Source organism: Lepus europaeus, chromosome 16 (genome assembly GCF_033115175.1).
Source record: "Lepus europaeus isolate LE1 chromosome 16, mLepTim1.pri, whole genome shotgun sequence".
Classification (NCBI taxonomy): Eukaryota; Metazoa; Chordata; class Mammalia; order Lagomorpha; family Leporidae; genus Lepus; species Lepus europaeus.
Window position 1 is genome coordinate 56,437,200 of NC_084842.1, and position 25,688 is coordinate 56,462,887.

At 41.7% G+C, this 25,688-nt stretch overlaps 1 protein-coding gene across 1 annotated transcript in view; it reads right to left on the reverse strand.

The window, feature by feature from the left end:
- Positions 1–25,688, reverse strand: part of SLC30A9 (solute carrier family 30 member 9) — a 72,931-nt gene that overhangs the window by 6,446 nt on the left and 40,797 nt on the right. The window contains exons 9-17 of the mRNA XM_062213842.1: positions 24,895–24,997; positions 20,003–20,058; positions 15,326–15,461; positions 11,476–11,515; positions 9,512–9,583; positions 8,034–8,141; positions 6,767–6,932; positions 3,853–3,982; positions 2,614–2,727 (exon numbers count right to left, since the gene is read on the reverse strand). Of these exons, the coding sequence (XP_062069826.1) occupies positions 2,614–2,727; positions 3,853–3,982; positions 6,767–6,932; positions 8,034–8,141; positions 9,512–9,583; positions 11,476–11,515; positions 15,326–15,461; positions 20,003–20,058; positions 24,895–24,997 (925 nt within the window). The remainder of the gene's footprint in view (positions 1–2,613; positions 2,728–3,852; positions 3,983–6,766; positions 6,933–8,033; positions 8,142–9,511; positions 9,584–11,475; positions 11,516–15,325; positions 15,462–20,002; positions 20,059–24,894; positions 24,998–25,688) is intronic.

Genomic DNA, 25,688 nt, shown 5'->3' on the forward strand with positions numbered 1-25,688 from the left:
GTAAGGCAACAGATGAACAGACAGATAGGTAGGTCAAGGCCAGAAGCCTGGCACTCAATCTGGATCCCCACCTGAGTGGCAGGGGCCCAAGCACTGGAGCCTCACCTGCTGCGAAGCTAGATCACAAGCAGAGCAGCCAGGACTCAAACCAACACTCTGAGATTGTACGCAGGCATTCCAGGTAGTGGGTTAACCCACTGCCCCACAAAGCACACTAGACATATTTAGGCCTTGTAATAATTTTATAATTCCCATTCTGTGACATGGGAATTTCTGAATTAGCCTCTATTATTAGCATCTTTACATAGAACTCTGGAACTTCTAGAATTTTATGCTACAAATACCATCCAGTCTAATACCCAATAGCATTACTCAATAGAGATGGCTATATTGGTACAGAGTAGTATTAATGAGCATGGTTTTCCAAAGAAATTCAATGATAATTAAAATTTAAACTTAGAACACAACCATGAGATACTAAAAATGAGGGAATACATTACTGTATAAAGTTTTCAAAAGAAAATCAGCTTATTTTCATGACTAGAAAGATTTATATTCATATATTCCCTTTTGGCTTGACATCTCAACTATGAAAAACATTCCTTTCATTTAAGATTAATTATGCTGTACTATCTTAGCCAGAGATGTTCCTACTTGAATGTGTGCGTTAAATTAGTTTAATGTAGGCCGGCATTGTGGCGCAGCAAATAAAGCCACCTCTTGTGACACCAGCTGGTTCAAGTCCAGGCTGCTCTGCTTCCAATCCAGCTTCCTGTTGGATGCACTCTGGGAAGGAGGCAGATGGTGGCCAAAGTATTTAGGCCCCTGCCATCCATGTGGGATACATGAATGGTGTTCCTGGTTCCTGACTTCAGCCTGGCGCAGTCCTATCTCTTGTGCCATTTGGGGAGCAAACTAGCAGACGGAAGATCTCCGTCTCTCCCTCTGCTTCCATTGCTCTGCCTTTCAAATAAATAAATAAATAAGCTTTTTTTTTTTTAAGAGTTGGCTTCTTGGCTTCAAAGACTTCAAAGGGGGCACTTTAAAAAGTTCATAGACTGGGGGGCACTAAGCACAGCAGTTAAGACTCTACTTGGGGGGCTGGCACTGTGACAAAGCGGGCTAAAGCCTCGGCCTGCAGTGTTGGCATCCCATATGGACACCAGTTCGAGTCCCGGCTGCTCTACTTCCAATCCAGCTCCCTGTTAATGTGCCTGTGAAGGCAGCAAAGGATGGCTCAAGTCCTTGGGCTGCTGCAGCCACATGGGAGACCTGGAAGAAGCTCTTAGCTCCTGGCTTCAGATCATCTCAGCTCCAGCCATTGTGGCCACTGGGGAATGAATCAATGGATGGAAGACCTCTGTCTGTAACTCTTTCAAATAAATAAAAATAGTCTTTTTTTTTTTTTAAAAAGAGATTCTACGTGGGATGCCCACATCCCATACTGGAGTGCCTGGTTCATACTCTGGCTCCACTTCCCATCCAGCTTCCTTTTAATATGCACCCTGAGGGGCAGCAGATGATGGCTCACCTACTTGGGTCCCTGCCATCCACATAGGAGACCCAGTTCTGAGTGCTGGATTCCTGGCTTTTGCTTAGCACAGCCCTGGCTGTTGCATGCTATTTGGGAATAAACCAGTGCATGGAAGAGATTCTCTCTTTCTGCTTTTCAAATAAAATAAAAATAAATATTTTTTTAATTCATGGAAAAATGGAATTAAAACATAGTACGCATTTTCTATGAACTTCTTAAAGATCCCTTGTATAATTTAAAAACACTGCTAATGACTTAATATCATTTAATTAAAATACAAAGTTAGCTAAACAAAAATAACAAGGTTGATTGTGATAAGTGTACATATATTTCAGAATGAACAATCTGCTAATTATTCTTAAGTCTGGCATCTGACTTATTGTTTCTATTAAAGTGTACAGAACAAAGATTTAGTTCATTATTTTCCTTGTCAGGGAAATAAAAACAAGTAGAAGAGCAAACTTTATTCTTTCTCATGTTACCTTGTATGAAAATAACTGCTGTCTCATATCCTATACCTAACAGTGGTTCTCAAGGTCCAAACAGTGTTGAGGTCCCAAGAACTTTTCTGGAGCACTCTAAGGTCAAAAACATTTCCAAACTAACACTAAGCTGTTAACTGCCCTTCCTCTGCTGACATTTCCTCACGTGGCATAAAAGTTATGGTAGATAAAACTGCTGGCACCAAACCGGACTAACTGTCATTGGTCCCTTTACTGCTACAAAATCAACAGTTAAAAAAAAAAAGCCAGTATCATTTTAAAATATCCATCTTGAAGTAGTGAAATGTATCAATTTTATTAAAACTCAACTCTTGAGTAACTTGTAAAAATGCAGGACAAAATGGGAAGTATGCATAAAGCGCCTTCTGCATCATACTGAAGTATGTCGTCACATAAAATGCTTTTTTTGTTTGTTTTTACCAGAATACTATTACAAAGATCTATGTAAGTCCATGAACCAATGTTTCCCAAAATTTCAATTTATGATGTTATAGAACCATGCCTAGTATATCTGATGCAAAGTATTCCAAATATAGTTGCCATTGTCATCATGTTACTGTTCTGAAACCACCTTACTTTTAGTTCCTTCTCAAGTCTGTCCACTTCAGCTCCTAAGGTGTCAATAATGTTCTCTCCATGTTTAAGCATAAAGGTCTCTAGTTCTTCTGGAGTTTTCACTTCTTGAATTTCCTATATAGAAAAGAAAAGGAGAAAACAAACTTAATTTTTTTTCACAGAAAACATTTCTTAAAATTATTTTTGTAAAGATTTACTTATGTAATTATTTATATATTTAATTTCTTTGAAGGGCAGAGTAACAGAGAGACAAAGAGAAAAAAAGATCTTCCATCTACTGAATGGTTCATTCCCCATTATACAAGACCTAGGGTTGGGCCAAGCCAAAGCCAGCAGTCAGGAATTCCATCCTGATCTCTCACTTGGGTGGCAGAGGCCCAAGTACTTGGACTATCATCTACTGCTTTCCCAAGGTCATTGGCAGGAAGCTGGATTGGAAGCAGAGCAGTTGGAACAAACTAGAAAAATATCTCCCTCTCCTTCTCTTTCTCTATTACTCTGCCTTTCAAATAAATCTTTTTTTAAAAAGTATACAATATGATACTATGTACACAAATTTTTCAAAGATTTATTTATTCATTTATTTATTTGAAAGATAGAATGACAGAGAAGGGAGAAACAGAGACATCTTCCATCCACTGGTTTATACCCTAAATACCTACAACAATGCTTCAGCCCTGTCAGGATTGCATGAAATTTCAGCATACTGCTCAGAACAGCAATTTAAACTTATGAATCATTTATTTCTGAAATTTTCCATTTAGTATTTTCAGACCACAGCTGACTGTGAGGAACTGTAACCTTAGATTGTGAAACTGTGGGTGGAAGGTGAATCCCAATTGTATTCTTAATGGAAAAGTATAGATGCTGGAGTCAGAGATCTCTAACTTTGTACCTGACTCCATGTATCTGGCCCTGCAACTTGAGACAGGTTTTTCTATGTCACCTTGTCTCTCTGTGTCTCAATTGCGACATGTTAAAATGAAAATGTTATTTCTTTACTTCATGGAATTACACAAAAATTAGATGAAACAGATAAAGAACCTGGCACATAACAAGCATAAACAATTCGATAATAAGTTTGCCTTCTGCTGTTTCCTCCAACCCACTCTCAAATTTTAGGACCTACAAAGTTAAGAGGAAGTTACTTTAAGACCTGTAAAAGAAAAACTTTTATTTATTGAAAAAGTAATTTTCTAATCCTTGGCTATAGAATAAAATGTAAATACATAAACTCACTTGTAGCATTTGGTCAAAATCTTGTTTTTCCAAATATGATCTTGTAACAACTCGTCCATCAAAATCCACTTCTGCCTTAAATCTAACTTTACCCAATCCAAGATCTGTGGCTTTAACGTCATGAATTGCCCTGCAGCCAAAAATAATGCACACAAAGTCATGTACACACAGACACTTTGATGCAGTTCCCCTCTCCCACTAGTGATGAAGATGGACCACCACTGCTTCACAGTGTGCACCCTCAAGTGCCATTTATCGTTTCCCAAGGCTCATCCAACAGTTAGCAGTTTTTTACCTAATGGTACACAAACATGCAAACTTGGTAAATATTGTTTTATGGTGATTTCACACATGTGAATTATAAACCTGTATATTATTGTTTTATGGTGATTTTACATATGTGAATTATAAACCTGTATATTAAAAAATCCTTAATTGGGGGCCGGCGCTGTGGCGCAGTGGGTTAAAGCCCTGGCCTGAAGCGCCGGCATCCCATATGGGCGCTGGTTCTGGTCCCGGCTACTCCACTTCTGATCCAGCTCTCTGCTGTGGCCTGGGATAGAAGCAGAAGATGGCCCAAGCCCTTGGGCCCCTGCACCCACATGGGAGACCTGAAAGAAGCTCCTGGCTCCTGGCTTTGGATAGGTGCAGCTCTAGCCATTGAGGCCATCTGGAGAGTGAACCAGTGGATAGAAGACCTCTCTCTCTGCCTCTACCTCTCTCTGTAACTCTTTCACATAAATAAAATAAATCTTAAAAAAAAAAAAAATCCGTAACTGTAAACTGATTTTCTAAAATGTTATGTTATCACATAAATTTTCCCCATATCCATTTACCAATTTCCTAAATATCACTTATAAAAAAAAATCTTTCATTATAATAATGCCTTAGATTATGTGAGTCGCTTTTATATTTACTAGTTTCTTTAAAAGTATTCATACAACTCTGTGAAGTACTCTATTAGAATGAGGTAGTAATAACTACCACTTGAGCATTAGGTCAGGAATGATGAACTAACACATCTAGAAGGCAGGCATTTAATGAACAACTTCAACAAAGTAGATAGGGTGATATCTTCAGATTATCCACGGTTCCAGAAGGACATCAGTGATTTGCTCAGGCCCAGCCAACACTCAGGAGAGCAGGTGCCTTTCTACTACACTGCTTCGCCTCCTAAAGGAAAGCAGATGCTTGGGTAAAACTGCTTTTCATCCTTCCTGTCCCAGCCCCCAACAACCAAAATTCCCTAAGGAACTGTTGAGAACTCTCCCTTTTCAATGGTGACATTATCTTGTCTTTAAAGGAGGATACATAAGAAATTAAGAAAATACTCTGAATCTTGAAGAAAGTAGAGAACCGTGGGGGAAAGAATGAGACTCCAAGTATATTTTTTTAAGACTTATTATTTGAAAGGCAGAGTTCCAGAGAGAGAGAGAGAGACAGAGACAGAGACAGAGAGAGAGTTCTTCCATCCACTGGTTTGCTCCCCATATGGCCACAATGGCCGAGGCTGGGTCAGGAGGAAGCCAGGAATCAGGAGTTCCTTCCAGATCTCCCAAATGGGAACCCAAGCACTTGGGCCATTTTTTGCTGCTTTCTAGGGGAGCTGGATCAGAAGTGGAGCAGCCACTTTGCCTGTCATAAGCAGCTGCTTAATCCTCCATGCCACAACGCCAGCTCTCAAGTATTCTTTTTTTTTTTTTTTTGACAGGCACAGTGGATGGTGAGAGAGAGAGAGAGAGAGAGAGAGAGAGAGAAAGGTCTTCCTTTTTGCCGTTGGTTCACCCTCCAATGGCCGCTGCGGCCGGCGCACCGCACTGATCTGAAGCCAGGAGCCAGGTGCTTCTCCTGGTCTCCCATGGGGTGCAGGGCCCAAGCACTTGGGCCATCCTCCACTGCACTCCCGGGCCACAGCAGAGAGCTGGCCTGGAAGAGGAGCGACCGGGACAGAACTGGTGCCCCAACCGAGACTAGAACCTGCAGTGCCGGCGCTGCAGGCGGAGGATTAGCCTAGTGAGCCCCAGCGCTTTGTTATAGCAAAAGGAAATAAACTAAAACAAACACCTGTTAAAGTCTGGAAAAGGCCGGTTCCGTGCCTCAACAGGCTAATCCTCCGCCTTGCGGCGCCGGCACACTGGGTTCTAGTCCCGGTGGGGGTGCCAGATTCTGCCCCGGTTGCTCCTCTTCCAGGCCAGCTCTCTGCTATGGCCCAGGAGTGCAGTGGAGGATGGCCCAAGTGCTTGGGCCCTGCACCCCATGGGAGACCAGGAGAAGCACCTGGCTTCTGCCTTCGGATCAGCGCAGTGCACCGCGGCAGCCATTGGAGAGTGAACCAACAGCAAAGGAAGACCTTTCTCTCTGTCTCTCTCTCTCTCTCACTGTCCATTCTACCTGTCCAAATAAATAAATAAAGATTTAAAAAAAAAAAAGTCTGGAAAATACATATGAGTAGGTAACTACCAGAAAATGAGGAATCTAAAGGTTTGTTCTTCCATGTCATTATGAAACCACACTGCTACTCAATTATACTGGAAAGCTCTATCAGAACTCTATAGTTCTTCTGCCGACTTCTTCCTAAGTCTTCAATTTTTCAGCCATACACAATTTAAAACAAAAAATTATAAGGAAAAAATTTTTAAATAAGCTGAAATGGTCAATTTTCAAAAGAAGTATAATTTAATTTGATAATCATTCTTCGCAAATAAAAATCTTGTAAAATTCAATGCACTTGAAATTGCAATACAAATATAAGGAAAATACAAGCATAGGGGTTCCACATGAAGGAGTTAACTGATTTGCAAACTTCTAAAGGCTAGGAATCCAAAACTTTTTCTGAAAGCATTTACAAACCAAGCATTTCTGTTTTTTAATATGTTTTTGTAAGCCTTAAAAGCATCACTGAAATAAGGCTGACCTTACTGAAGGGTCGTTCTCCAGGAGTTCAGTAAGCCGCTGTACTTGTTCCGGCTGGATGGATCGCCCCAAGAGGGCTTCTGTGTTAGTGTAGATGAGGAATGCTGAGACCACACCTAATAAGGTGCCCACACCCAGAGAGCCTAGGCTGTCATAGAGTGGATTGCCTGAATAAAGCACATTAAACATTAAATTAACAGTCTATTCGTTTAATGCGATTTTGAGAACAATGAATTACAGCAAGTAAATAAAGGAACTTAAAATCCTTCCTAATTCCTTTAGTTACCTCTTTTAGCTTTACCATACTAAAAAAGGGGGATGCTACTACCACTATTTCATAATACACAGGAAAATTATATGACTTAGTTCCCTAAGACTTTGTTTCTTGCAACTGGTCATTACATGGGTGATGATTCAGAGCTTTTGAAAATAAGAGACATCATGTACATATTAATAATATAGAGTCCATTTCTTATAGACATATTAGTACTTTTCTTACCCCAGACTGACAAAATAATTGCAAAATAAAACGCTTAAAGAAATAAACAATTTTTGTCTTATTCTTACTAAAATTCTGCAAGAGAATTAAGCCCTACAGAAAATGATATCAGTGATTTGTTTCTCATTCAACTAAGAATGACATGTAGCTAGTACCATCCTCGAGACAAAGGACAGGAGCTAATTCACTGCAGGCTATGGGTGCCTTAAGGAGGTTCTCAAAGTGGTTCAGCACCAGCATCACTGGAGAACTTAGTAGAATTCAAATTATCAGGACTCATCCTGGACCTTCTGAATTCTAGAGATGGGGCTCAGCGTTCTGCATTTCCCCAAGCCCTGTAAGTGATCCTTCTAACATCCGCCTTAGGTTGTTAGGGCTTAATTCTCTCCCAGAACCAATGAAAAAGGCTGATTTATTATCTATGAATACATATGCAATATTTATAAAAACATTATTACATTATTATTATGAACATTAATAATGAATTTTACAAATATGCCTTTTTATTCCAAAGATGAAATGCCAAGATTATGCTTAGCTCTTTTAATAACTGACAAAACATAAATTTCACCAAAAATCTGAATTTATATGCTAGCTTTACTAATATTTAGTCAAAATGTAATACAAAAAAGTAAACTAACTTATCTATACTAATTGTTAAAAAATGACCCACTTGTAAAAGTACCATTGACTAGAAGGTCTGTAACCAGTTTAAAATCAAGTATTTAGGTAGTACAAACAAATCACCTGCAATTTAAGAAATATTTACCTGTTATAGAAGTAAGGCCCATGCAAGTGGCTGCTATTGTCACACCTAAGACCGCTGCAGTATCCTCCAATAATATAACATTTGTACTAGGATCACGACTTTCCATTACTTAATCATTAAGAGAGAGACAGAAAAGAAAATTTCTGAAATCTTAACTTGACATTTTAGTAAGTTTTCATTTAAAATCAACCTATAAATTAACAAAAACTGTATGAGAGACCATGATTTTTAAAATGCTGTTCAATATAAACATAACTTCTTGTCTTAAATGTCAGTAATATATAATACATAAAGTCAATTACTTTCTCAAGTTATATAAGCATTTATGAAATATGATAGTTCATTTAGGTCAAATTTAAAGTATCTATGTTCAAATTATACTACAGTTCTCTCTCATTTTTTTTTCATTTGAAAGGCAGAAAGACAAAGAGAACGCCTATCCACTTGTTCATTCCTGAAATGCCCACAATTGGAGAAATCCAGGAGCAAGGAACACAATCCTGTATCTCCCATATGGGTGACGAAGACCCAACTAGTTAAGCCATCACCTGCTGTTTCCCAGGAGGCAAATTAGCAGAAAGCTGGAACTGAGACTGAAGCCAAGACTCAAACCCAGGTACTCCAATCCGGGATGCGGGCATCTCAAGTGGTGTCCTAACTGCTACGCCAAACATGCACCCCTCTTTTTTTTTTTTTTTTGACAGGCAGAGTGGACAGTGAGAGAGAGAGACAGAGAGAAAGGTCTTCCTTTTTGCCGTTGGTTCACCCTCCAATGGCCGCCACGGCTGGCGCGCTGCGGCCGGAGCACCGCACTGATCCGATGCCAGGAGCCAGGTGCTTCTCCTGGTCTCCCATGGGGTGCAGGGCCCAAGTACTTGGGCCATCCTCCACTGCACTCCCTGGCCACAGCAGAGAGCTGGCCTGGAAGAGGGGCAACAGGGACAGAATCGGTGCCCTGACCAGGACTAGAACCCGCTGTGCCAGCGCCGCAAGGCGGAGGATTAGCCTGTTGAGCCGCGGCGCCGGCTGCACCCCTCTTTTTATTATGATTACCTATCTATTTGAGTGGCAGAGAGACAGAGAGAAACACAAAGGACAGTCTCCATCTACTGGCTCACTCTCTAAATTCCCACAATGGCTAGGAGCCAGGAGCTCAATCCAAGTATCCCATATGGGTGCCAAGAACCCAATTACCTATGCCAAAACTGCTGCCTCCTGGGATCTGCGTTAGCAGGAAACTGGAGACAGGAGCCTCCAGTTGTAACTGTGTGGTCATCTTAATCTGTGTCTTAACTGCTAAACTCAAAGCCCACCCCTACACTGCTCTGTATGAAAGACCTTATGTATACAATAAGTGCTACATAGGGAAGAGACAGGGATATATTTTATGCCCAACTATTAGGAACAAAGCAATAGTACTAGATAATTGTAAGCAAATAAAGGAGGTAAAATAAACATCTAGTTTCTAAAATACATACCATACTTGTAAAATGACATTCCTTTGGCCCGGGCACTTCTACGAAGTTCATTTACAGCAACAAGAAGTGTTGCTGAAAGAAAAACATTCATATCAGCAAGGAAGAAACTTCATGCCTCCACATTTTAAAGATGGCATCTCAAAAGATAAATAAATAAGCACAATACTTTAATGCCAAACTAAAAATAAGGAAAAGCTCTATACTAACTAGGTATTATCAAGGCCTCAATTAGTCATCATAATAAAATGAATCATCGTTCTAAACCATAATAAATATATTTACTATAGCAACAGCCTTAATTTATTAAGCAGCTACTATTTGACAGTACCACCCCAAGCACAAACATTTTTGATCCTTCCAAAATCCTGAGACAGGTGTTATTATGACTTTACACACTATCAAAGATGAAGGGCCCCATAAACATTTACAATTATGAATTGTCAATGAAAACACTGTTAAAAACAAGTGAAGGGGGGCCAGCGCTGTGGTGCAGCAGGTTAAAGCCCAAGCCTGCAGCACCAGGATCCCATATGGGCACCAGTTTGAGTCCCAGCTGCTTCACTTCTGATCCAGCTCTTTGCTAATGTGCCTGGGAAAGCAGCAGAGGATGGCCCAAGTGCTTGTGCCCGTACACCTACATGTGAGACCCGAAGGAAGCTCCTGGCTCCTGGGTTCAGATAGGCTCAACTCCAGCAATTGTGGCCATTTGGGGAGTGAACCAGCAGATGGAAGAACTCTTTCTCTTTCTGTCTCTACCTCTCTGTAACTCTTTCAAATAAATGATAATAAACATGAACTTTTTGAAGTACTTTTCTATTACTACAGCTGTATGTTTCAGAAACTGAGATATTTACATCACAGAGGCAGGCTTCTGGTTGACACTACTAAAACCTGATTTTACATAATGACAGGACTAAGAGTCAAAGGGATCACATAAACAAGACTAGTGTCTGCAAATACTAACTGATAGAATAAAAAAGGGAGAGAACGATCCAACATGGGAACCAGGATACACAGCAGACTCATAGAATGGCAGATGTCCTAAAGAGCACTCTGGCTTCAGAATCAGCCCTTAAGGCATTCAGATCTGGCTGAAGAGCCCATATTAGGCATGGAAAGCCAAGACACTCTGGCAAAAAAAAAAAAAAAAAAAAACCTAAATGAAAGATCTCTGCGAGTGAGATCCCAGTGGAAAGAACGGGCCATCAAAGAAGGAGGTACCTTTCTCTGAAGGGAGGAGAGAACTTCTACTTTGACTATGACCTTCTCTAAATAAGATCAGAGTCGGCGAACTCAAGAGGCTTCAATAGCCTTGGCAACTCATGACAAGAGCCTAGGGTGATTACTGACGCCATAAACAAGAGTGTCAATTTGTTAAATCAACAACGGGAGTCACTGTGTACTTACTCCTCATGTAGGATCTCTGTCCTTAATGTGTTGTTCAATGTGAATTAATGCTATAACTAGTACTCAAACAGTATTTCACACTTTGTGCTTCAGTGTGGGTGCAAACTGTTGAAATCTTTACTTAATATATGCTAAACTGATCTTCTGTATATAAAGAGAATTGAAAATGAATCTTGATGTGAATGGAATGGGAGAGGGAATGGGAGAGGAGAGGGTTGCAGGTGGGAGGGAAGTTATGGGGGGAAAAAGCCATTATAATCCATAAGCTGTATTTTGGAAATTTATATTTATTAAATAAAAGTTTTAAAAAACCTGATTTTAAAAACTCAGTACAGTTATATTTTTATACTGTATTTCAAATGTTCTGAGATGATATGATTCGCAAGAACAAAAATTACTTTCCCTTGCCTCCATCCATTACAACAGACACAGTACTTACATAAAGGCTTTACTTCCTAAAAGTAGACAAAGCTTGGATTCCTATTTTCATAGTTTTCTTTAATCAACAGAACTTAGCAGACTGTAATAATGGACTTAAAAAATAAGGAGAAACTTACCTCCTTCAGATACCAATGATCCTGCTAAAATACAATATGCCTAGAAAATAAATATTAAAATGAAACATAAATTATTTAAGAATCACAGCTATTCATGAATAAGGTTTGTAATACCTAAAACACAAACATAAATTCCAATCCAAGCTAGATGATCAGGATCTTGATAGAACAATATGATATGAACATAACATTTGAAATCTAGGATGTGCATACCAAATGCAGTAAGATCCACAACCATACTGGAACTTCTGGATTTTGTTTGGATGCCCAGTACCAACCAATCTTGATTCAGAGAGAAAAGTAGTTATAAATAGTAACCAATATTTCCTTTTTGGTAGCACTACTTTCCTTGCTGTCTCAAGACTTAATTAAATAAAGATGGCGGGGCTGGCGCTGTGGCATAGTGGGTAAAGCCACCACCTGCAGTGCCAGCATCCCATTTGGGCACAGGTTTGAGACCTGGCTGCTCCACTTCCAATCCAGCTCTCTGCTCTGGACTGGGAAAGCAGTAGAAAATGGCCCAAGTGCTTGGGCCCTTGTATCCATGTGGGAGACCCAGAAGAGGCTCCTGGCTCCTGGCTTTGGATTGGCGCAGCACCACCATTGCGGCCAATTGGGGAGTGAACCAGCAGATGGAAGACCTCTCTCTCTCTCTCTCTCTCTCTCTGCCTCTCCTTCTCTCTCTGTGTAACTCTGACTTTCAAGTAAAATAAATAAATCTTTAAAAAAAGTAAAGATGGCAAAAGAAGTTTCAGTCTAAGACATACAGGTATCAACCTGGCAATACAAATTGTTCAAAAATTTTAGTGAAATTGAAGGAAATGAATCAGGGTGGAACAGCTGGGACATGAACTAGTGCTCCGATGGGACGCTGGTGTCGCATGCAGCAGCTATGCCATGACACCAGCCCCAGCCCCACACTTTTCTGAAGTAGAGATTTGAAAATTTGAAACCTAGTCCAACACTCTTATAATTCTGAAAAGGAAACTGATATCTTCCAAAGTTAAGCAATTTCCCTTAGCACACAGGAATGACAGCAGAGTAAGAATCAAACTGCAGTCTCTCCAGTTCAATTCCAGACTCTTTTTACTCAAAACAAAGCATAATTAACATAGTAGGTAAACTTCCCAGTAACTCTTTTTTTAATCCTTCCATCTCCTTCTCAAAAGGATTTAAGACACATTTATCATTCAATGAAAGAAAACAGCAGGTGTCAACCAAGGATTCAAAAATAATTAATAAACATAAACTGGCTTATGGTGTACTGAATCTATTATTCAATTAGCAAAGGGCCATGGTCTTACAAAACCCCACTGAGTTACTAAAAGACACAAGACTTTCTAGAGTTTTAAAACTTACACACAACTGAAAATTCTCTACTTCAGAGAATGTTCTGCCCCTGTAAAACAATGTTATACAAATTAGATGAAGGGCTGGAGTTACGGTGCAGCAGGTTAAGCATCCTGCATCAGATGCCAGTTTGAGTAGTAGCTGTTTCAATTCTGATCCAGCTCCCTGCTTCTGTGCCTAAGAAAGCAGCAGAAGACAGCCCAAGTGCTTTTGGCTCCTGCCACCAGTGTGGGAGACCCAGAGCAAGTTCCAGGCTCCCGGCCTCAGCCTGGCTTAGCCCCGGGAGGGAGGGAAGGAAGGGAAGGAAGGGAAGGAAGGGAAGGAAGGGAAGGAAGGGAAGGAAGGGAAGGATGGAAAGAAGGAAGGAAGGAAGGAAGGAAGGAGCAAGCAAACCTTGAAAAAACATATAAATGCTAGGACAATAAGGTATCTAGAAAGTGGCTAAACCTTCCTGGAAGCAAGAAAATATATTTGGCCATTTTAATTTCATGAAATGTATTACAGTAAGAAACTAGTCAATAAAATTGTAGGAAACTAGTCAATAACAAATGTAAATGAGTCTAGTTTAATGCCTTTGTTATTCATACATTTATATGATCTAATAGGATATTAAAATGAGATCGATTCTGTCTTGTTCTGGCTTCAACCCAAAATATAGAACAAAATAGGTTATAAGTATCCCCATAGTCCAAAATAAGGTGGTATACCATTATTAGGCCTTGCACAGAACACACCAGCCTGGGACCTCTACCCTCTAGACCACATCCTAACTCCACATCTACTGAACCACATAGGAAAAGCTGAAGCTAAGGAGGTCAGAAGTGAAGACTTCAGTGGTGAAAGCTATCGAGCAGCTGAGACTGCTCAGAGGGTTTGATGTGTGTCCCCTGCAGTCTGGAAATCACAGAAAACTGTGTCTGATGCACACATGAATAACAAATCTCCAGACAAGTCTGGTATTAGCTGTGTCAGCAGGCTACAAGACTGTGTTTGGGAGAAACATGTACTCTCACAGAAAATATGTTAGAGATGTCTGTTTTAACATAGAGGCCCTGACATGGAATCTGGAGCACAAGTCTTTTGCAAGAGATCAACTGCACAAAAGGTATTCTTGCCAAATTTAAGGCAATGTCAGCAGTGTCTGGAACAACACCATGAGTTGCAGAAGCTGGCAGGGGTGCTCTGTAACCAATTTGTGCTTGTCAAGGGAGCCAAACTCAGAGCAACCAGGGAAGTTAATCTCCAACAAGAAAAAGACAGCCTGGGGCCGGTACCGTGGTGCACTAGGTTATCTTCCGCCTGCGGTGCCGGCATCCCATATGGGCACCGGTTCTAGTCCCGGTTGCTCCTCTTCCAGTCTAGCTTTCTGCCGTGGCCCAGGAGGGCAGTGGAGGATGGGCCAAGTGCTTGGGCCTCTGCTTGCATGGGAGACCAGGAGGAGGCACCTGGCTCCTGGCTTCAGATCAGCGCAGCTCCGGCTGTTGCAGCCATTTGGGGAGTGAACCAATGGAAGGAAGACCTCTCTCTCTTTCTCTCACTGTCTGTAACTCTACCTGTCAAATAAATAAATAAAATCTTTACAAAAAGAAAAAAAAAGAAAAAGCCTAAAACAAAGGCCAGAGGAATCATGCAAAACGGCATCACTGTCAGTAAAGTTGTATCTCTTGTTTCCTGCCCCAACCTTGGACACTGCCTAGGAAGTAAAAGGGTAGAAGCCCCAGGTTGGGCAATACAGAGGGTAACAATCCTCTCATTCCTACCTGAAGGTTCTCACTTACTATTATCACACAAGACGGGATATTTTAATTACAGATACAAGATGATTCTTGTAAGAAAAAGTGAACAGAGGCATGTTCTTCACTAATGACTGGGAGAAATCAATGGAACTGCCCAAGATCTTAATCAATGAGATGAGGCTTAATAATTGTACCTACAGAAATCCTCTTGGTAAACAGCCCTGAGTCATATGGATTTAGGTCCCATCCAATCACGTTTTTTTAAAACATATTTATTTATCTTGAAAGGCAGAGTTACAGAGAGGAAGAGAGAGAGAGAGAGAGAGAGAGAGAGAGAGAGAGAGGTCTTCCATCTGCTGGTTCACTCCTCTGGCTGCAATGGCCAGAGATGTGCCAATCTAAAGCCAAGATCCTGGAGCTTCTTCCAGGTCTCCCACGTGAGTACAAGGGCCCAAGCACTTGGGCCATCTTCTACTGCTTTCCCAGGCCATAGCAGAGAGCTGGATAGGAAGTGGAACAGCCCGGACTTGAACTGGCGTCCATATGGGATGCTGGCACTGCAGGCGACAGCTTTACCCACTATGCCACAGTGCTAGCCCCTCCAATCAGGTTTCAAAAAACACAACTACAGGTACACAACCCTGTATCAGTCAAAAAGGTATATGTTATTCTTGTTCTTTAACACCAACATGACCAAGGTATTCTGCTATACTCAATTACTATGTCACATTACTTCAAAACAGCAAATAAAAAGAAAGGATTACCCATAAAAGAGATTCTATTGGTTGAGGATGAAGCAATCCCATGACTCCATGGTACCAAGATAATCCTGCTCCCATCATGAAAATACCAACACCACTAATCAGTGAAGAAATGTAGCGCATATTGGAAAATCCATACCTGAAAAAGAAAAAAAATACTTTGCAAAAATACAAATGGTTTCCTTTCAAAATATATAAATAGGTCCATGAAAAACAAAAATTCTAAAGATTATCAAGATGTTATAGGCTTATATATTTAAGTAAAATATAAGTGCCCAACTCTAATCAGAAAAGCAACATATAAAGTGGGGAAAAAGTGACAAGATTTTCAAAAATATTTTTTTTTACATAAAATATTATTTAATTATTTTCTATTCCCCTTTCCTTATACTTATTTGTATTTAATAGAGTTATAGTATTATGTACTGCAGATGCAGTAAAATTATTCTCTTTTAAATGCATTCAGATTTTAATGAATAAAATAACATTTAAAATTGCCTTGTAATGAAACATCTAATTGAATATTTTGGTCTTTTGTGCAACCAGTCTATGATTTATATACCTATAATTTGATGCTGGATACTGAATGGCTTAGCACATATAATTTACTACTGAATCAGAATAATTTGACAAACAGCAACTGTCAAATATTACTATTACTACGTCTACCTTCAGTTTTCTGGGTGTCTTCATGGCTAGTTTTTGTTTTTTTTTTTTTAAAAGATTTAGTTATTTATTTTAAAGGCAGAGTTGCAGAGGCAGAAGCAGAGAGAGAAAGAGGTCTTCAATCTGCTGGCTCACTCCCCAAATGGTCACAATGGCCAAAGCTGGGCCAATCCGAAGCCAGGAGCCAGGAGCCAGAAGCTTCCTCCAGGTCTCCCACGTGGGTGCAGGGGCCCAAGGACTTGGGCCATCCTCCGCTGCTTTCCCAGGCCATAGCAGAGAGCTGATACAGAAGCAGAGCAATTGGGACTTGAACTGGTGCCCATACAGGATGCTGGCACTGCAGGCACTGGCTTTACCTGCTTCATCACAGCACTAATTTTTAAAATTTCAATTATTTTTCAAACATCTTTAGTCACTAGGTACATTATTTGGTATTACTATAAGTACCAATATAATTCTGAGTATTTAGCAAGTCCAAACATATGACATATTAAAGGAGAGAAAAAACTCACTCATTCATAAGATTATTTCCTGGGAAATTTATTCTAAACTCAAGCTGTATGGCATTGTTTTGGCAGATGCAAATTTAAATGACAATTCTTTTTTTTTTTTTTTTTTTTTTTTTTAACTTTTTGACAGGCAGAGTGGACAGTGAGAGAGAGAGACAGAGAGAAAGGTCTTCCTTTTGCCATTGGTTCACCCTCCAATGGCTGCCGTGGCTGGTGCGCTGCGGCCAGCGCACCGCGCTGTTCCGAAGGCAGGAGCCAGTTGCTTATCCTGGTCTCCCATGGGGTGCAGGACCCAAGCACTTGGGCCATCCTCCACTGCACTCCCTGGCCACAGCAGAGAGCTGGCCTGGAAGAGGGGCAACCGGGACAGAATCCACTGCCCTGACTGGGACTAGAACCTGGTGTGCCAGCGCCGCTAGGCAGAGGATTAGCCTGTTGAGCCATGGCACCGGCCTAAATGACAATTCTTAAAGCTGTTCTATAAATTATTTTTTGCAAAGATGTAATCTTACCATAGGGAATTCTCAGTTTACAGATGTGACAATTTCTCCCAGTTTTCTTAAGAAAAAATTACTTTCCTCTAAAGTTTCCCTCCAAAGTAGTATTGGATATGAATTTAACTTAAAGAAAATTAAGATCTAAATTAAATGGCATTAGTTTCATTTTAGGTGCCTTCAGATTTAAAAGCTGTTTTTGAAAATTTAAATTATGTAGATTTGCACTGTGCAATTCACTAACTCAGTAGCCACATGTGCAGTTTCAAATTTAGTTCATCAGTAGCACTGGCCACACTTCAAGCACTTAATAATGGCATTTAGTTAGTGACTACCACACAGGCCAGATGTAAAATATTTTCACCAGGAAGCAGACATTTAGCCTAATGGTTAAGATGCACACATCCTTCACTGGAGCCCCTACGTTTGATTCCCAGCTCCTGATACCAGCTTTCTGCCACTGTAGACCCTGGGAAGCCACAGTGATAGCTAAAGTAATTGAGTTCCTATCCTCCACATGGGAGACTTGGACTGCTTCAGCCCCAGCCTATCCTCAGTCATTGTGGCATTTAGGGAATAAAGAGGCAGACATGAAGGCTGCTTTTCTCTCTCTCTCTCTCTCTCTCTCTCTCTCGAATGAAGAGGCAGACATGAAGGCTGCTTCTCTCTCTCTCTCTCTCTGCTCTTGCACATGCTCCCTCTTTCTCTTCTCTCTTGCTCTCCTGCTCTATGTATCTCAAATAACTAAAAAACAATAAAGAAAAAAAATTTTTTGACAGGCAGAGTTAGACAGTGAGAGAGAGACAGAGAGAAAGGTCTTCCTTCCGTTGGTTCACCCCCACCCCCCAAATGGCTGCTATGGCTAGTGCGCTGCACCGATCCGAAGCCAGGAGCCAGGTGCTTCTCCTGATCTCCCATGTGGGTGCAGGAGCCCAAGCACTTGGACCATCCTCCACTGCCTTCCCGGGCCACAGCAGAGAGCTGGACTGGAAGAGGAGGAACCGGGACAGAACCGGTGCCCCAACTGGGACTAGAACCGGGAGTGCTGGTGCCACAGGTGGAGGATTAGCCTAGTGAGCCGTGGCGCCGGCCGAGAAAAATATGCCCATCATGGGAGAGGGAGCAGGAGATGGGAGGGAAGTTATGGCGGGGGGGGGGGGGGGGGGGGGAGGAAGCCATTGTAATCCATAAGCTGCACTTTGGAAGTTTATATTTATTAAATAAAAGTTAAAAAAAAAAAATGTCCAGGCCGGCGCCGCGGCTCAATAAGCTAATCCTCCACCTGCGGTGCCGGCACACTGGGTTCTAGTACCGGTCAGGGTGCCAGATTCTGTCCTGGTCGCTCCTCTTCCAGCCCAGCTCTCTGCTGTGGCCCGGGAAGGCAGTGGAGGGTGGCCCAGGTCCTTGGGCCCTGCACCCCATGGGAGACCAGGAGAAGTACCTGGCTCCTGCCTTCGGATTAGCACGGTGCACTGGCCACAGCGCACTCGCTGCGGCAGCCATTGGAGGGTGAACCAACGGCAAAGGAAGACCTTTCTCTCTGTCTCTCTCTTACTGTCCACTCTACCTGTAAAAAAATAAATAAATAAATAAATAAAAGATGTCCATCAGGACAGAAAATTCTACTGGGCAGCACTAAAGTAGATTACTGAAAATACCTTAAGAAGAAATCTTCAAAAATGAAATTTAAGAATTTTACTCTGCTTTCAAATCACTGGTATATAAAAGCAGTACAAGATGTCCCAAGTCCTTGGGCCCCTGCACCCACGTGGCAGACCTTGGAAGAAATTCCTGGCTCCTAGCTTCAGATTGGTGTAGCTCTGGCCTTTGTGGCCAACTGAGGAGTGAACCAGCAGATGGAAGACCTCTCTCTCTGTCTCTACCTCTCTCTATAATTCATATAAATAATAAAAGAAATCTTTAAAAAAAAAAAAAAGACTAGAGAACGAGCTGTGCTCTATACTAACTTACTGACAGTTACAGAGTATTCAGAGTATACCACTATTTATAAGAAAACAGTAGTACCTTGCGTTCAAGTAGAGAAAGGCATGTGTAAAGCTCAAGATAGACTTCTTTATAAAAAATAAAGGTGCATTTTTGCCTTAAGATTCATCAAATTTGGGACAGATGCTGTACCCACATCCCACAGAGTGCCGGTACAAGTCCCAACTGCTCTGTTTCTGATCCAGCTCCCTTCTAACATGCCTGGGAAGCAGCAGATAATACCTCAAGATCTTGAGTTCCTGCAACCCATGTAGGCAACCCAGATGGAGTTCCTGGCTCCCGCTTCAGCCAGGCTCAACCCTACCTGTTGTAGCCATTTGGGGAGAAAGCTAGCAGATGGATGATCACCCTCTCTCTCACTCTGTGCATGTGTATGTGTGTTTGTGTCACTCTGCTTTCAAATGAACAAATCTTTAAAAAAATTAAAGATTCATGAAATCTATTACTGAAGCCAGTTGAAAAAATGATGCCTGTGAAATTCAAATATTTTGGATGGTTTAGTAGATGCAACTGAAAAAAATATCAAATATTTGACATAAATTCTAAAAAATTCTAAAAATAATACTCATCTTAAAAATAAATAATTTTGAGGTAATACCAGAATACTATTTCTAAATCACAACAGTAAGATTAAAATAAGTGCATATTTAATAGACATTATCACTAAAACTTTAGATTGAGTAGCTATTGGTCTAAATCAGGAAATATATTTCCTTGTGCCAAAATAAAATAGAATTCAAAGGTCAAAATATGTGCTTTATTATTAATTACCAAAATTAGAGAAGACAAAGACTCCGTCCTATGTTACAAAGCATAAAAATAATTTAAATTCCTTTTCCAAATTATACCTTGAATTTGCTTTGACACATTTTAGATTCGACAGTGGAAGAAATGATCACATCTTTACCAAACTGCAAGCACAAAACTTGCAGGAAATTCTCAAAATACATTTGCTTTCATTTAAATGTCCAAAACAAACGAAAACAAAATAAAGGCAGTGTCCTTACGGGTGTGAAGGATCTGGTGTCTGTACTGACTTACTGATGCCCAATGCTAGTAAACCCTATGGAGAAGAAAAAAGGTAAACCATTAGCAAGGTGACGAGTACAACAGAGTAAAGACAACCTGAAAAGCACAAGCTGACAATGGGTAAAGACCCAGGAGGCATGTACAAAAAGTTCATGGAAAATGCTAATATTTAGAAACTGATGGCTTCAATAGTTTTTGAACTACAATAAACATTTTAATTCCATTTTCCATGTAGCATAACCTCACAAACCTGTCCAATGGCCCAGCTATTCTAATTTCTAATATTTACCTTAAAAAATGAAGATGAGGGGAGGGTTGCGGGTGGGAGGGAAGTTATGGGAGGGGGAAGCCATTGTAATCCATAAGCTGTACACTGGAAATTTATATTCATTAAATAAAAGTTTAAAAAAAAAAAAAAAAAGACCTCCCTGGCCCCCACAAAAAAAAAAAAGAAGATGAATCCAAAGGAGTTCAAACATCATTGTATATAAAGATCAAAAACATGAAAGTATTCTGAAAATACCTCATTGGGGAATCTCAAAAAAATGATAAACCATAATTTAGTTCTATAGCAGCTTAGAAAAATAGGGTTGGGATAGGGCTTTCTGCACTGATGTGGAAAACTTCTTAGACAAACCATGAAGTAGGAGGGGGAAGAAAAGCCAGTTAGGAACAGGATGTACAGTACAGAACAACAAAAGCACAGGACAAGGTGTACAAGAGCACCAATTTCACTATGTTTATGCCTCCGAGGAGAGAAGCAGAGTTGGAGTGGTCTTTACCTAATGTATGAGTTTACCAATGAAGATTTAGTCAGTGTCAACTTGAATGTATCCAGCCTGCTGTGATTCTCAGAATTACTGAGCTTACTGTTCCCTGGAAGTTCTTGGCTCCGGCTCATAACCACAGCCCATAAATCTGTAACTTAACATTCAACAAAGACTCAACTCGAGGAAATTCCTACCTAGACAGCCACAGTTTCTGTCTGTCATGCTTCTTCTTCTATAGATCTCTGCCTTGTAATATCTAGCCCGTTAAGACTTCCTGAACTCTGACTTGTCTTCTCAACTCAATCAGCTCCCACTCTGCTCCACAATCCAGAATGTGCTTCCAGAGCAGAAGCCAGTGGGATCAGAGTTCAAATAGTGTCTCCTATCTCTCAGTCCCCATAGTCTTATGCTGCCACTGTCTGATGTTAGAAAACTATTTTGAGGCCGGCGCTGTGGCGCACCAGGTTAACGCCCTGGCTTGAAGCGACAACATCCCATATCGCACTGGTTTAAGTCCCAGCTGTTCCTCTTTTGATCCAGCTCTCTGCTATGGTCTGGGAAAGCAGTGGAGGATGGCCCAAGTGCTTGGGCCCCTACACCTGCATGGGAGACCCGGAAGAAGCTCCTGGTTCCTGGCTGCTGGCTTCCGATCGGCGCAGCTCCGGCCATTGCAGCCATCTGGGGAGTGAATCAGCAGATGGAAGAACTCTCTCTCTGTCTCTACCTCTCTCTGTAACTCTTTCAAATAAAAAAAATAAATCTTTAAAAAAAGGAAAACTGGTCGGCGCCGCGGCTCACTAGGCTAATCCTCCGCCTTGCGGCGCCGGCACACCAGGTTCCAGTCCCGGTTGGGGCACCGATCCTGTCCCGGTTGCCCCTCTTCCAGGCTAGCTCTCTGCTGTGGCCAGGGAGTGCAGTGGAGGATGGCCCAAGTCCTTGGGCCCTGCACCCCATGGGAGACCAGAATAAGCACCTGGCTCCTGCCATCAGATCAGTGCAGTGCGCCGGACGCAGCGCGCTACCGCGGCGGCCATTGGAGGGTGAACCAACGGCAAAAAGGAAGACCTTTCTCTCTGTCTCTCTCTCTCTCTCACTATCCACTCTGCCTGTCAAAAATTAAAAAAAAAAAAAAAAAGGAAAACTATTGTTTCATATATTTTGTTTAGTTTTCCAGCAAAAGACTAAATTCAGTCCCTTTTATGCCATCATGGCTGAAAATAGAAGTTCTACACATAATATTCTGCAACTTGATTTTTGTACCTTATTTATCATGGTTATTATTCCACATCAGTTTAGTTATCCATCAAATTCATTTACATTCCTGAATAGTATTTCAAGGTACAGACCCTTAAAAATTATCTTCAGTGTTTTACATAACAGCTAATGTAGAAATTAATAGCTTTATATGTATCTCCTTGCCCATATGTCCAAATATTTCTGCATTTTCATTTTCCTATGTTCAGATAAGCTTTCAGGAAAACAAGCTTATGTGTTATATATCTCGCCCTAGCCCCTCTTCTCCCACCCCATATGACAACTGGTAAATTATTATATAGACAGTTGTTGCTAAGTTATTTAATATAAAAATTCAACTCAAGAGAAAGGTTGTTAGTACTAATGGCAAATATTTGTCTTCTTTCCTTACTTTTACAAAGGGTCTTAATCCATTTGCCAATGAGTTAAATAAGTTTCCAGATCTAATTTTTAGTTAATACTGTTCTTGTTCCTGATCATTTTAATGCTGTCTTAAATACCCTTATCTGTGTCTTTCACTATAAGTTCTTCTAAACCTGTTCCTACACAACAGGAGTATAAATAAGTAAACACTGAAAAAGTATTCTTTTTTTTTTTTTGGACAGGCAGAGTGGACAAGGAGAGAGAGAGACAGAGAGAAAGGTCTTCCTTTGCCGTTGGTTCACCCTCCAATGGCCGCAGCAGTTGGCGCGCTGTGGCTGGCGCACTGCGCTGATCCAATGGCAGGAGCCAGGTGCTTCTCCTGGTCTCCCATGGGGGTGCAGGGCCCAAGTACTTGGGCCATCCTCCACTGCACTCCCTGGCCACAGCAGAGAGCTGGCCTGGAAGACAGGCATCCGAGACAGGACCGGTGCCCCGACCAGGACTAGAACCTGGTGTGCCGGCGCCGCAAGGCGGAGGATTAGCCTAGTGAGCCGCGGCGCCGGCTTGAAAAAGTATTCCTTTAATACGCTACCTCTTCAAACTGGGAAATGATACCCAAGTACAAATTTGTATTGTCTTTTAAGAAGGCTTGGGTTTCTAGAATTCACAACTGGGGGCTAAGAGGATTTAAAAGGTATTTTAATTTTTTAAAAAATTTCAGTTCATTTTCAAATTCAAGGAAAGTAATTCAAACTACTAATCTAATATGGAAGTATTTTCATTAATCACATGGTTTTTTTTGACAGGCAGAGTGGACAGTGAGAGAGAGACAGAGAGAAAGGTCTTCCTTTTGCTGTTGGTTCACCCTCCAATGGCCGCCATGGCCGGTGCGCTGCGGCCGGCGCACCACACACTGATCCGAAGGCAGGAGGCAGGTGCTTCTCCTGGTCTCCCATGGGGTGCAGGGCCCAAGCACTTGGGCCATCCTCCACTGCACTCCCGGGCCACAGCAGAGAGCTGGCCTGGAAGAGGGGCAACCGGGGCAGAATCCGGCACCCCGACCGGGACTAGAACCCAGTGTGCCGGTGCCGCAGGCGGAGGATTAGCCTATTGAGCCGCAGTGCCAGCCTGTTCTTGTAATCTTTAAGAAGTTATATTAAAGACAAAATTTCTACTCAATTTAAAAATCTTGGGGCCGGCGGTGTGGCACAGCAGGCAAAGCCACTGTCTGCAGCGCTGGCATCCCATATGGGTACCAGTTCGAGCGCTGGCTACTCCCGATCCAGCTCCCTACTAATGCATCTGGGAAAACAGCAGAACATGGCCCAAGTTCTTGGGCTCCTGCACCCATGTGGGAGACACGGAAGAAGCTCCTGGCTCCTGGCTTCAGATAGGCCAGCTCTGGCAGTTGTGGCCATTTGGGGAGTGAACCAGCAAATGGAAGATCTCTCTCTCTCCCCTTCTTTTCCCACCCCCTCACCCCGTTACTCTGCCTTTCAAATAAACAAATAAATTTCCTATATAAAAATCTGTCCCAGAACACTTAGTGACTAATAAGCATATACTGGTTGGCGCTGCAGCTCACTTGGCTAATCCTCCGCCTGCGGCACTGGCACCCCGGGTTCTAGTCCTGGTTGGGGCATCAGATTCTGTCCTGGTTGCTCCTCTTCCAGTCCAGCTCTCTGCTATGGCCCAGAAAGGCAGTGGAGGATGGCCCCAGTGCTTGGGCCCTGCACCCACATAGGAGACCAGGAGGAAGCACCTGGCTCCTGGCTTCAGATCGGCGTGGCACCGGCTGCAGCACGACAGCCGCAGCGCGCCAGCTGTAGTGGCCATTTGGGGGAGTGAACCAACGGAAAGGAAGACCTTTCTCTCTGTCTCTCTCTCTCACTGTCTAACTCTGCCTGTCAAAAAGAAAAAGAAAAAAAGTAAGCATATACTGCCCATCCCATTGTAGGAAGTTCTAAAGACTAATATCCTGCTTTAAAATATCTGATCATACTTAAAAGTACTTTATCATTCAAAAGTAAAGTTCAATTCTCTTTGACAAGCTAACTACAAAATCATTGTTTTTAAACAGATCAACTTTTAGACTAAAGCCTAAGAGAAAATTGTTTTAAAATTATTTAACTCGGTGCTGTGTTGTAGTAGGTAAAGCTGCCGCCTGCAGTGCCAGCATCCCATATGGGCGCCAGTTTGAGTCCCAGCTGCTCCACTTCCAATCCAGCTCTCTGCTATGGCCTGGGAAAGCAGCTGAAGATGGTCCAAGTCCTTGGGCCCCTGCACCCACATGGGAGACCAAGAAGAAGCTCCTGACTCCTGGCTTCGGATCAGCTCAGCTCGAGGCATTGTGGCCATTTGGGGAGTGAACCAGCGGATGGAAAACCTTTCTCTCTCTCTCTCTCTGCCTCTGCCTCTGTCTCTCTGCAACTTTGCCCTTCAAATAAATAAATAAATCTTTAAAAAAATACTTTTATCCTCACCTGATTACAAGTATCAGATAATGAATGTATAGCTTCTGAGAACATACTTGCTGACCCCGTATAAATCCAGGCAAGAAACTTAAAGAAGCAGTTTAATCCATTTCTAGGAGAGAAAAAGAAAATAATTAAGCATAGGTTTGGATTAAAAATTTCCACCAAAAGCTTATTTAATTGACTTATATACTACATTCTGTTGAAAGTAATTTAAGAAGAATCCTTTGCCTATAAAGACCTTGAATTTAGGCAACAAAAGTGCAAAGTACAAAGATTATGGTGCCGTTAAGAACTCAAACGAAGAGGCATCCTATATGTAAGCAAACTACATAAGTACAATTTGAGAACTAATGAGGACACAGGGTGCTCTGTATTTGGACATAATAAAATTAAAAAGAGAAATTCTGTACTTTAGGTGGAAGAGAGGATCTGCACTTGACACTGTGCAGCAGGACAATGTCACAGGCGAGACTTCAGTGAGGGTCTGTTACTCACACAGACGGATGCCAGGGTGAAGGCAAAAGTCTGAGCAAGCAGTCTCAGGGTCATCCTAGAAGACCTAGATGCTGAAGTAAACATGGCTGGCTCTAGGGGAGCTCGCTGCTCAGATTTCAACAGTAATGACGATTTACCATAGGCACTGTACCAGTCATTACCGTGTTTTACTACGACTCCTATCACAGGGAATCTATACATCTCCAACTGCTTCCAATTACCCTTGTCCCTGCTTCTCTACTTCAGACAGTCTTGAAAAAAATATCTATTCTTGCTGTTTCAGTCTTCCTTACTGTACGTGACTT